The 12,994-nt window shown below is 39.3% G+C and overlaps 1 protein-coding gene across 5 annotated transcripts in view; it reads right to left on the bottom strand.

The window, feature by feature from the left end:
* Positions 1-12,994, bottom strand: part of pds5 (cohesin associated factor B pds5) — a 78,647-nt gene that overhangs the window by 25,120 nt on the left and 40,533 nt on the right. For 4 of the 5 annotated variants that reach the window (XM_076175277.1, XM_076175279.1, XM_076175280.1 and 1 more), the window contains exon 22: positions 6,115-6,177. The exons of the other annotated variant lie outside the window; for it this stretch is intronic. In XM_076175277.1, coding sequence (XP_076031392.1) covers positions 6,115-6,177 — 63 coding nt within the window. The remainder of the gene's footprint in view (positions 1-6,114; positions 6,178-12,994) is intronic. 5 annotated transcript variants of the gene reach the window in all.

The following is a 12,994-nucleotide window of genomic DNA, read 5'->3' as shown; positions in this document are numbered from 1 at the left end:
CCTAATGATTTGTTGCATCATTCATTTTAAGAGTTCACAACTTGACCTCTGCTTTGGTGTAATTACTTAAAATTGAATAAAAACCACTAGCCACAACAAAATGTTAAATATGTAAAAGAGGCTAAAAGATGAAAATAACCTTAATTCCTGCACTAATGATTTATAGGTTAAATACTAGTAAAATTACAGTGGTGTTAATCAGAATAAAATACATAAACAGCATTATCATAGGGACGGGGTTAAAATAAATCTGGGGAGTCACTCGGTCATTACCAGTTTTAACAAGTTCACTAATTCAGTGAGCCATAACATTACCTACTATGTCTCCACAATGTATCACTCTTACTTCTAACCAATGACCATATCTACCTCATTCACGACTCCAGTTCACCATCTTCATATGGCTTTGTCTCTGGTCTCCTCCAATTTCCACATGTACGCTCTTATTTCCAATTCTTCCACTTTCTTTTTTCAATAGTTATACATATAAGACATCCTAACCTACTTTCTCTTGCATGCATTTCATGCACCAACACCTTTAAATCACTCACTGAATAATGTCTCAGCATTTTCCTCTCAAATTCTGTCATCCACCTCTACTTGCTTCCCACACATGTAATTCAATACCTTATTCCCCTCCCTTCCTTCAGTTCCACATAAAACTTCTGCTGGGCAGTATGACCTGACAATTTCCCATCACACACTTTTCAACGTAATTATATATCACGCAGTTTGGCTCTATTTTTGGATTTTACTAAGATGTTTGGGTGCTCAAAAGAGATTTTTTCTTTTTCTTTTTCCTCACCCCCACCCACCCCAAAATTTCTGATTAACCTCTTACATTCAAAAACACTCAACTACAACCTATTGAGCATAAGCCTACCTTAAAACATATATTGTTCTATGTGAAGAGCTAATAAGTAGTAACAAACATACCATACCATTTATTTTGTCAGCAATAGCCAGTGTCTCTATCGTTGGAGACAATAATGCACCAAAGAACTGGAGGTGGTAGGAAAGATTGAAGGAGAGCAGCAGATTGGAGGGATATTATTAGAAGTTAAAAGTGATCAGCATTCTTTTCCAACTGGAGATTAATCTCCTATCATAAAAGAATGCTGCATGACTGGTCTGTTAGGATGTCATTGTTGTCCCAAAAATACTGAATGCATGACTGGTCTGTTGGGATGTCATTGTTGTCCCAAAAATGACTGAATGCATAACTCATGCAGTCAATACTCTATATAGACCCCTTCTTCCTTATGAGAGAGACGGCTATATCAAAGCATGTCCACTTCATACACAAAAACCCACTTTCAAGCATCTCCCACTTTAGTTCCTTATGAAGGATCACCCATTTCCCACCACACTGCTTGGGTTGGGGGCAATGCACTTCCACAGCATGGCTCAACAGCCAAAGTTGGTTTACCTCACTGCTTCATATGGTAGCCCCCTCATTCCCTATTCAAAATCTGAGACAAATGAGAACATCCCTTCAAGCCATATCAACCTTTTCTTCATTTACAATCTCCCTCTATTCATTCCTTTTTTTTACACTCGCTTCCCTCCTCAACAGACATTCTATGTCCTCTTGTAACATGTAAAATAATGAAAAACAATACAACCCATTCACTTCAAACATGTCACCATCTTCATATTTTAATACCTTCTCATTATTGCGACACACTATTGACTGCCTAGACAGGCCTAAACATTCCATTGCATTGTTTGAGGTGCAAGTGAACTTCCTCATAAATAATAAGATCATACCTTGGACATAGTCAGCAACCTAAGTAGCAAAATAATTGTCTGGTGCTTGCCAAAACAGAATTTAGCGAGTGGACTGCAATATGCAAACATACACTGCAATATACAAAACTATATACTGGGGCCTTAATACTCATTATATGTAAAGTGGAGGAATCAAAACAAAAATTTCACCCTGACTCTATATAAGAGGAAAATATTAAAGGAGGGAGCCCTTATATCCATCTTTTGATCCATTTAATTGCCTTTCATAACATACAGTAGGGGACAACAGTGGTGAAAGTGAGTGATAGAGGAGAGATGTGTATGGTGGATAGCAGAAAGAACTTGTACGTGTCTGTGCGTGTATTTACCTAGATGTATTATACGGGAAGGGGAGCTATCCTCGTAATGACCCTTCTTTGTATTTCAGAAAGGACTTGCACGTGTGTGTGTGTGTATTTACCTAGATGTATTATACGGGAAGGGGAGCTATCCTCGTAATGACCCATCTTTGTATTTCACAACATCTAGTTTGTTACTAAATTCTTGTATGGTGTTTGCACACACTATTGTTTCATCCAATTTGAGATTGTATTTCTCTTGTCCCAATTTAGTAAGTCCTCTTTATCAAGTATTTCCGTGCCTTTCATGATTCTGTAGATGGTCAGTAGCTCACCTCTCTCTTCTTTGTTCCAAAGTTGGTAACTTCAATTTAGCCAGTCTCTCTTTATATGACAAGTTTGAAAGTGCTGGGGCCATTTTCGTGGTTGCTCTCTGGATTCTTTCAATTTTCTTTATATTCTTTTTGGTACTGGGTGACCATAATGTTGCAGCATACTCCAGTCTAGGCCTTATTAGTGTGACTAATATTTTTTTTATCGTTTCTTCGTCTAAATAGGTAAACGCCACTTTTATTGATCTTAGCATGTTATAGGATTCTCTGACAATTTTGTTTATTTGCTTATCAGGGGACAAGTCATTTGTGATAATTACTCCCAGGTCTTTTTCAGATCCCACTTTCTTTACTTCCTTTGTTTCAATTGTTTATTGTCCTGTGTGTGTATTTACATAGTTGTATTGCACAGGAAGACAGCTATGCTCATAGTGACCCATCTTTGTATCTTTCAGCACTAGTGTGTTCTTAAATTCTTGTACAGTTTTTGCACACACTGTTGCCTCATCCAATTTGTTCCAGATGTCTACCACTCCGTATGGGAAGCTATTCTTTTTCAGATCTCTTCTATAACTATCCTTTTTGAGTTTCTTATCGTGTCCTCTTGTTTTTCTCTTATCCCACTTTAATAAATCATCTTTTTCGAGAACTTCCATCCCTTTCATAATTCTGTAAATGGTCAGTAGATCTCCTTTTTCTCTTCTTTGTTCCAGGGTTGATAGTTTCAGTTTGGACAGTCTATGTTCGTATGTCAATTTAGAGTATTGGTGCCATCTTTGTCATTGCTCTTTGAATCCATTTCATCCTAGGTCAACCCCTCATATTCACTCCTACCACATCTGCCTTCCACACCTCTTTTACTAGTCTTTCTTCACTCATTCTTTCCATGTGTCCAAACCATCCCAATACTCTTTCATCCACCCTATCTCCCAATTCCTTTCCACCCCTGTTCTCATCTCATCATTTCTCACTCTATCCAGCATAGTAACCCCTATCATACTTCTCAGACACATCATCTCAAACAGATTCAAACTCCATGTTTCTGTCCCATACAGTGCCGTTGGCACAATCACTCCTTCATACAATCTCCTTTTAGCATCCATTCCCAGATGTCTATTTCTCATTACACTTTTTAATCCACCAAGGCATTTACTCACTTCTCTCAATCTACATTCTACCTCCACTTCCACTCCTCCCTTTCCTGCCACATTTGCACCCAAGTATCTAAAACTATCCACTTCCTCTAGTCTCTCTCCATTAATACTCACTTCCAGTCTGCTGCCACTTTCTCCCTTTGTACATCTCATCACCTTACTTTTACCCACATTTATCTTCAACTTCCTTGTTTCACACACACACACACACACCAGTATTTCTAGACTCAAGGGTCATTCCTATCTCCTATGAAAAGGTCTTTGTCAAAGGCAAAATAGTGAGGCATAGCTCTTCCACAGCAGGGCCTGACAGCTGGACCTGGTTTACTACTTTATCACAAGATGAGGGACCAATGACAGGTAACTCCATGTAGTTGTCCTACAAGATGGACAGCAGAGGTACCTATTTTCAAAACTCATAACCCCTTTCACTTCCATCATTTGATGCAGCCCTGGGAGGCTGGCACTCAGTCTTTGGGCTGGACCCAAGATCCCTTTCTATGTCTATCAACTTCAACTGTATTTCTTAAACCTTTTTACACATGAAGAGATGACGACCAGTGATTGCTCCCATCTCCTACCACTTTCAGCTAATGACAAAGAAACACTTCGACACCAATACAACCACAGAGACAACAGTCCATTGTTTCTTCCCAGAAAGATCTATGGGAATGCCTGAGAGCTGTTGTCAGCCACTGTGGGGCTGTGAGTTTTCCACTTAGTGAAACTTGAGGCAACAATTAATTAATCAATCAACTCAACTTATCCACACAAAATAATCTACAAAGCAGAGGAGAAGAATATTTCTTCAGGTTGCATCACTTCTTCATCCTTTCATATCTATCTTTTGCACTCTTCCTTTTTCAACACATTCTATTTACATCCAAGGTCCCTTTCACCCCATCCATCCACCACATTTTTGGTCTTCATCTTCAATTTACTTCATCTACTTCTGCTTTCCATGATCTCTTAGACTTTCCTGATCCGTGCAGTCTAAATACCCAAACCACCTCAGCCTTCTGGGCTAACTAATCTGACACACCTCTTCAATTCCTCATTCTGTTTCACTACCGCATTAGTTATGTTATTCATTCTTGCAACACTTTCTATTTACGAACACCTCAAATCGAAAATATTTAGACTCTTCCTCTCTGCTCCCCTTTATATTCCAAATTTCTACTCCATAGCGTAGTGATGGAAGTATGCTGGTCTTGCACTCAGCTGTGGATTTGAATACTGCACTCTTCTCCGATTCCCTGCAATGACTGTTACCTGCCCCAACAGTCAAAGCGCATAATAGGGAAAAGGTGACAGTTTTGGATGCAACTACTCAGTGCCTCCTGGCAGACTCCTCACCACCACCACCACCATCTTCTCCATACAGCCCTATAGGTGCAATTACTCCTTCATACAACCCAAATACCTATTTGTCATAGCACTTCTGATCTCACTTTGATATTTACTTGCTTCTTTTACACTAAAATTCACCTTCACCTCAATTCCTCAATTCACTTTCACATGATCCTATTTCCTCCAGCCGCACACCTTCTACTCACATTCAACTTCCTACTGTCATCATTCCTTGTACAACTTGTAACTTTAATTTTTCCCATGTTCACTTGAAGCTTTTGTCTCTCATACTTTTCCAAGCTTTGTTGCCATTTCAGAATTTGACACAATGCAGTGTCATCTGCACAAGACAACTCCTTCACTTCCCAAGTCCTTCTATTCTCACCTAATTTCCAACCTCTGCCTAACATTCAAGTTCACCTCCTTTACTATGTCATCCAATAGAAGTTAAAAAGGGTCAATAATCCTCTTTGAATATAGATTAGTCTCCAATCATAAAAGACTGCATGACTATGGTTCACAGGGAGTACTGATTGCTTAAATCTTATATAGACCCTATATGAAGATTATGCAAGCAGTTAAATAAACATACTAATAATTCCTGGTAATATGCTTTAGCTAGTGCAAGTTCTAAGTCCATATATGATCAAGAGAACCAACTAAATGTGAATAAGCGAAACCAAACACATGTCATTAAATGCAAGTCTGTACGGCAGACCAAACCAACATCTTCAAAGTCAAAGCAAACCAATTAGAAACAAATACTGTAACACATTAACCCCTTCACAATGGCAACATACTTTCAAAGGTTGTTTTGGTTACCACTCAACTTCACTGAACACAAGACTGACTTTGGACTGAAGCTATCAGACATTCCCAATTTATTAACTCGGTGGCATATTCAAATTTTCTTCTCAACAAGTTTATAGGATATGACACCCCCAAAGTGAAGAGGTTAATCTAGGTCAACACAATAATAATAACAATACATCCAATGCACAAGTAAATGTGCTGCATTTCATTATTTTCAAGTAACTAATTCAAGTTGAATCTCAGCAGTTCCCTTCTGCCAGAGACCAGCATGACCATGTTTAGGGCAACCAGATGACAGCAAACCCTGCACCTGACCTGGTAACCACATTCACAAACACACAAGCCACAACCAGTACATACACAGGCAAGGACTACCTTCATGGTGACCACCTCCTCCAGTAAGGGAAGGTCGATGCAGGCCGAGGGGCAGCCGGTCTCCTGTTGTAGCATGCGTACAAGTGTGCACATCAACACTTGTACCATACATCCACAAATAGTATATATGCATCCTAGTCTTACTGAGTACTATATGGACAAGGAGTATCTAAGAACATTATGCACAGCTGACATGAGCATAAATACTTTGTAAAGAAATGCATTAAATCATTACATCTCTTACTGTACATGCCAGGAGTATATTTCTGAGGCCTACATGTAGATATCAGGTAATTAATACAAAATAAAAAAGCACTTAAGCTTACTAGCAATACCAAAACCATCATATACATAATAATATAAAAAACACACAAAGTCCAGAAGAAATCATATATTACCACAATACATATTAAACCTTATAAATGAATATACAGTACAACATAAACTTGAACTATGATGAAAGGAAACCTACCTAACTCTTTCTCTCTCTCACACACATGTACACATATTTACACACGCACACTTGAGCATGAACCACAGTCAGAAACGGACAGCTAGAAATGAGCTGATATACAGCGCTTTTTCGATAAATTCGAAGGAAACACCTAGTTTGTATTTACATTCGGGAAAGAGAGCTGTGTTTGAGTGACCGAAATGATAAAATAGAGTAAATTCAACATTATTATTCAATACACAAAATGGAGAATGATAAAGGAGAAAGAGAGGCCAAACGCAGAGTGTGGGATCCAATATATTTGACATTTCGTCGAGCAGGTCTTCTTCAGAAATAACACAGTTGAGAAACAAACTTAAAAATGTGTGTACACCATTTTAATGTTTGTTTCTCCGCACAAGCTCGGGCTATAAAAGGAGTAAAATGTTTCTCAACTGTGTTATTTCTGAAGAAGCCCTGCTGGGCGCAACGTCAAATATAATGGATCCCATACTCTGCGTTTGGCCTCTCTCCTACAGTGCTGTTGCAGTCGTTGCTGCTTTTACTCATAAAGGAGAAAGGTGAAAAAGTGAACCAACAAAGAGAAGATTGGATGTCAGCAAAGTGGAATCACCATTGGGGGTCATACCTAAGAAATCTTGTATGACTGAAACCCCAATATCAACTCATAGGTTTGATAATAATGTATTTTCAGGGTTTATAAAAGAAAGTGGAATACTAGGTAGAGGTTTAGAAGTGGAAAGAGAATCAAGGTATAAAATAGTCCTAAGAAATTGGGAGGTTGCGGAATTGATAGAGGAACTAATGGATCTGAAAGCTGAATACAGGACAATGTAGAGAGAGGTAAACCGACTAAAAAGAGCTAGTGCCGAGACTAACAGGGAGCTTAACCTCTTCAGTACGGTTCAAAATCTCGCGGGCAGCATTAGCTGTCAGACATATGTTGTGTCGTAATAATACTCGCATCATAAAATATAGTCACCGCTTATATCGATCGTTCTCTCTTTCACCCGTGAATTTTGATAACCATAGAAAATGTGATGAAGACAGTTTAGAGAGTATGTCATTACACAGGGGCAACTACAATAAATATAATCAAGACGCCGATATGGCAGCCTCGCGTATCCACTTGCTCCTCATGCCGCCTACATGTGCAGTACCGTATGGAAGGGGTTAATGATCTAAAAAGGAATTAAAAATGGTCAGAAGTGAAAACGAAAGATTGAAAAATGAAGATAAAAAAAAATGAGGCTTTGAAAAAAGAAGTGAAGGAACAAACATCGTCCAAATTGGAACTACCAACCCTGGCATTAAGAGAAAGAGGAGATCTACTGGCCATTTACAGAATTATGAAAGGTATGGAAGTCCTCGACAGAGAAGACTTATCAAAGTGGGATAAAAGAAAAAAAAAGTGGACTTGAAAAGAAACTCAAAAAGGATAGTTACAGAAATGTTCTGAGAAAGAATTGTTTTCCATACAGTGGTAGATATCTGGAACAAATTGCATGAGGCAATAGTGTGCACAAAAACTAAACAAGAATTTAAGAACAGACTAGATGCTGAAAGATACAAAGATGTCACTACAAGCATAGCTCTCTTCCCGTATAATACAACTACAGTGAGACCTCTCATTAACGGACGTTGATTGGCTGCGTTTGCGGTGCTTTCGCTGTGTTTTCGGTGTTTGTGGTGCTGTTGTTTAGTGCATGCAATCACTATGCCACCCAAAAACCACTCCAAAACACCGAAAACACAGCAAAAACACAGCAAACACAGCTAATTAATGTCCGTTAATGAGAGGTCTCACTGTAGGTAAATACAAGCACACAAATACGTATACCAAAGGTTTTTCCACCTTACAAGGGAGGTAGCCAAAAAAACAAAGGCATAAAATCCACTTCCACCCATTCCATCCCCACATACTCCACTCCCATTCACGCCCCTCCCTCCCTCTTATCTTGGCTCCTCTTGGATGACAGGTCATCCCTGCATCTCACCCAGTGCCCTGGGTCAGAAGCAGTGTCGCAAGACAAAGCACATCCACAGCAAGGCTACTTAATTAAATCGACAACCCCCCTCTCCATCCCCCTTATGCATAAAATGAGAAGACGGGGAGAAATCCCTTTGGGCTGTGTCGAATTATTTTTTCACACATACTCCCTCACCCCCACCCCCAACTCACTCTCTTTCATGCATCACAGCATCATCCATAAACAACCACTCTCCATTCCCCCCTACCTCTCTCTTCCTTCCTTAACAGACATTCCCCTTTCCCAATGCCCCTTTTACCCATATCCATTCATCTCATTCTTGGTCACCCCCTCATGTTCACTCCTTCTACTTCTGCCTTCCACATATCTTTTACTAATCTTTCTTCATTCATTCTTTCCATGTGTCCAAACCATCCCAATACTCTTTCATCAACCCTATCTCCCAACTCCCTTTCTACCCCCGTTCTCCTCCCAACCTCCTCTTTTCTCACTCTATCCAGCCTAACCCCTATCATACTTCTCAGCCACCTCATCTCAAACACATTCAAACTTCTCCTCTCTTACCCACAGTGTTGTCTGCACAATAACTACTTCTCACAATCTCCTATTACCATCCATTCCCAAATATCTATTTCTCATTGCACTTTTTAATTCCCCAAGGCATTTACTTTCTTTTCTCAATCTACATTCTATCTCCACCTCCACTCCCTTTTCCACCACATTCGCACCCAAGTATCTAAAACTATCTACTTCCTCCAGTCTCTCTCCCTTAATACTCACTTCCAGTCTGCTGCCACTTTCTCCCTTTGTACATCTCATCACCTTACTTTTACCCACATTTATCTTCAACTTCCTTCTTTTGCACACCTTCCCAAACTCTGTCACTAACTTTCTCAATCCCTCCTCTGATCCTGCCACAGTGTCATCAGCAAACAACAACTGGCTTATCTCCCCCTTTTCTCCATATTTTAATAATTTCCAATTCCTGACCCATTATCCTTACATTTACATCTCACACCATATATATATATATATATATATATATATATATATATATATATATATATATATATATATATATAATATATATACATATATATTTGCATACATATATGGCTACCTCCTTTGTAAGGGGGAAAAAGCCTTTGGTGTGTGTATATATATATATATATATATATATATATATATATATATATTCATATATTTATTTATTCATATATATATATATATATATATATATATATATATATATGTATGCATACATACATATAATCAAAGCATAGATTCCCATCTATTGTGAATGACAAATGACTGGCTGGTGGAGTTATTTAATGTTTGTTTGAGAGGGTAGAGTGCCGGAAGACTGGAGAAGTGCCTGTATAGTTCCACTTTACAAGGGAAAAGGAGACAACTGTGAGGGTAGTAGTTTCAAAAGGATCAGTTTGTTAAGTGTAGTTGGGAAGGCTTATGGGAGGGTTTTGATTGAGAGGATTAGGAGAGGAACAGAGGATGTAATTGGTGAGGAACAGTGTGGGTTTAGGACAGGTAGGGGTTACATGGATCAGATTTTTGTGGAAAGACAGATATGTGAGAAAGCTATAGGAAAAGGTAAGGATGTTTTTTGGGCTTTTATTGATTTGGAAAAGGCTTATGACAGGGTAGACAGGAAGGCATTGTGGGAGGTATTGCATATATATGGGATAGGTAGAAAGCTGTTAAGAGCAGTCAAGAGTTTTTACAAGAGTAGTAGAGCTTGTGTTAGAATTAGAAATGGAGAGAATGAGTGGTCTGAGGTAAAGATGAGACTTACCAGGGATGTGTTATGTGCCTTGACTGTTCAATTTATACATGGATGGGGTGGTGCAAGAGATAAATGCAAGGGTCAGGGATTGGAGATGGTTAAAGGATATGGAGAAAAGTGAGAGATAAGCCTGTTGTTGTTTGCTGATGACACTGTGCTTGTGACAGAGTTTGGGAAGCTGTGTGAAAGAAGGAAGTTGAAGATAAATGTGGGTAAAAGTATGGTGATGAGATGTACATGGAGAGAATAGCAACAGACTGGAGTCGAGTATTAGGGGAGACTGGAGGAAGTGGATAGTTTTAGATGCTTGGGTGCAAATGAGGCAGGATAGGGAGGAGTGGAGGTAGAATGTAGATTGAGAGAAGCAAGTTAATGTCTTGGGGGATTAAAAAGTGCAAAGAGAAATAGACATTTGGTAATGGATGCTAAGAGGAGACTGTGAGGAGTAATTGTGCTGACAGCAGTGTATGGGACAGAAACATGCATAAGAGAAGAGGAGTTCGAATGTGTTGAGATGAGGTGCCTGAGAAGTACGATAGGGGTTACAAGGCTAGAGTGAGAAATGAGATAAGGAAGAGGATAGGGGTGGAAAGGGAGTTGGGAGATAGGGTTGATGAAAGAGTATTGGGATGGTTTGGACATATGGAATGAATGAAGATTAGTAAAAGAGTTGGAAGGTAGAGGTAGAAGGAGTGAACATGAGGGGGCAACCAAGGATGAGATGAATGGATGGGGTAAAAGGGGCACTGGGAAAGAGGGGAATGTCTGTTGAGGAATGATGGGAAAAGACAGAAGATTGGGGTGATTGGAGAATGGTAGTGTATGGATGATGCTGTAGTGCATGAAAGGGAATGGGTGGGGGAGTATGTGTGGAGAAATAATTTGATCCAGTCCAAAGGAATTCTCCCTGAATTCTCTTTTCCTGCATGAGGGGATGGAGAGGGGGCAGTCACCAATTTAATGAAGCAGCCTAGCTGTGGATGTGCTAGCCTTACGACACTGCTTCTGACCCAGGGCAGTGGGAAAGATGCAGGGATAATTCATCATCCAGGAGGAGCCAAGATAAGAGGGAGGGTGGGAGTTGAATGGGAGTAGAGTATGTGGGGATGGAATGGGTGGGAGTGGATTTCATGACTTGGTTTTTTGGCTACCTCCCTAGCCGGGGGAGAAAAGCCTTTGCTATATGTATGTACACACATTTCCATAATTTCAGATCAGACATGTAACTCTTCTTTCCCTATAACTAATGCCTGCAAAATTTATTACCATACTACAGGCAATAATCATTAGCTGGTGACACTAACCTACACCTTAACCCTCTCTAACACAATATACATAAACCCATATGCCATATACAAGCACAACAGCCAAAGTTCAAGGTGGTTTGTATGTTGCTTCAAATCCAATTGTTGTTCCACCTTCAGTAATATACAACACTGAATATTCACTACACATGCATTTAGTCCACCTCCTTCCATTCCATTACCCCAGATAAAGAGCAACAACCATTGGAGAGGCTCACAAGTCACTCAAGGAAGAAATATTGATTTGTTGTCTGGGTAAGGTTAGGGTGGGGTAATGTGAGATAAAGTGTGATTCATGCTTCTCTCATCTCAGGAGGGGTTTTTCTGGGAAGTTAATGTCTGGAGTGGTCTGATGTAAAGTAGTGGGGAGTTTGGTGGTCTATCTCAAAGTGCTTCTTTTATGATCTGAGTGTTGCTGTGTTTTAATATGGATCTGTTGTAGTGCAGCTTGAAGGTTGTTGCAGATGTTTGTGTAGTATGCTGCTTTTTTTATTATTATTCTTTCAGTTGGTCATGGTTATGTGACATAATGGGATGGATGAGTAGGGTTGAGGGCTCTTGCATAGAACTGTGTACCTATAATTTTCATATGGTGTTCTTTAGGGAAGATTTTGGTTTCTGCACGTTGATATTCTACTGGAATGATTTTGGTTCATCCAGTTATCAATATTGGTGTTTTGTTTTGTGTATTTTGTAGAGTATGTATATCATCTTGATTGTTTGGAACAATGTTGTCGAACTGTAGTTAAATGTGGTTAACCTCTTCAATACGAGTCAAATTTTCACACACATATCAGGTTGCCTGACATATGATGATGCATGGCAATACGTACATACATACATACATATACCAAAGGCTTTTTCCCCCCTACACGGGTGGTAGCCAAATACGCACATAACAAAATATAGTTACTGCTGTTATACTCATTCTCTTTCACCCTGAATAAATATAACATCACAGAAAATGTTCATATATTATGGGGGTCACTCAGCTACAACTACAAAATAAATATAATCAGGAAACCAACACCAATATCCTCATGTACCCAACTTGCGGCTCATGACACATACATAGGTATCATCGTATTCAAGAGGTTAACTGTTCATAGACTGTGATTTGAGTTTCCTTCTGCTGACCAAAGCCCTGGCCTGCTACGGATCTAAAATTTTACATTTTCTGGATTCTCCTTGGCAGGTCCTTGAAGGGGCTGATGGTCATGCCAGTATCTAAAACGAAGTTCATGATTTTGGGTTCTTTTCCAATAGAAGGTTTTGATCGTTCACAAGCAAATATTGTAGAATACTCATGATGAAGAACAGGTCACAATCA

This window comes from Oratosquilla oratoria, chromosome 37 (genome assembly GCF_046742065.1).
Source record: "Oratosquilla oratoria isolate Oo_2021 chromosome 37, ASM4674206v1, whole genome shotgun sequence".
Taxonomy (NCBI): Eukaryota; Metazoa; Arthropoda; class Malacostraca; order Stomatopoda; family Squillidae; genus Oratosquilla; species Oratosquilla oratoria.
Note: the sequence above shows the minus strand (reverse complement) of the source record. Positions and strands in the feature narration are given on the sequence as shown.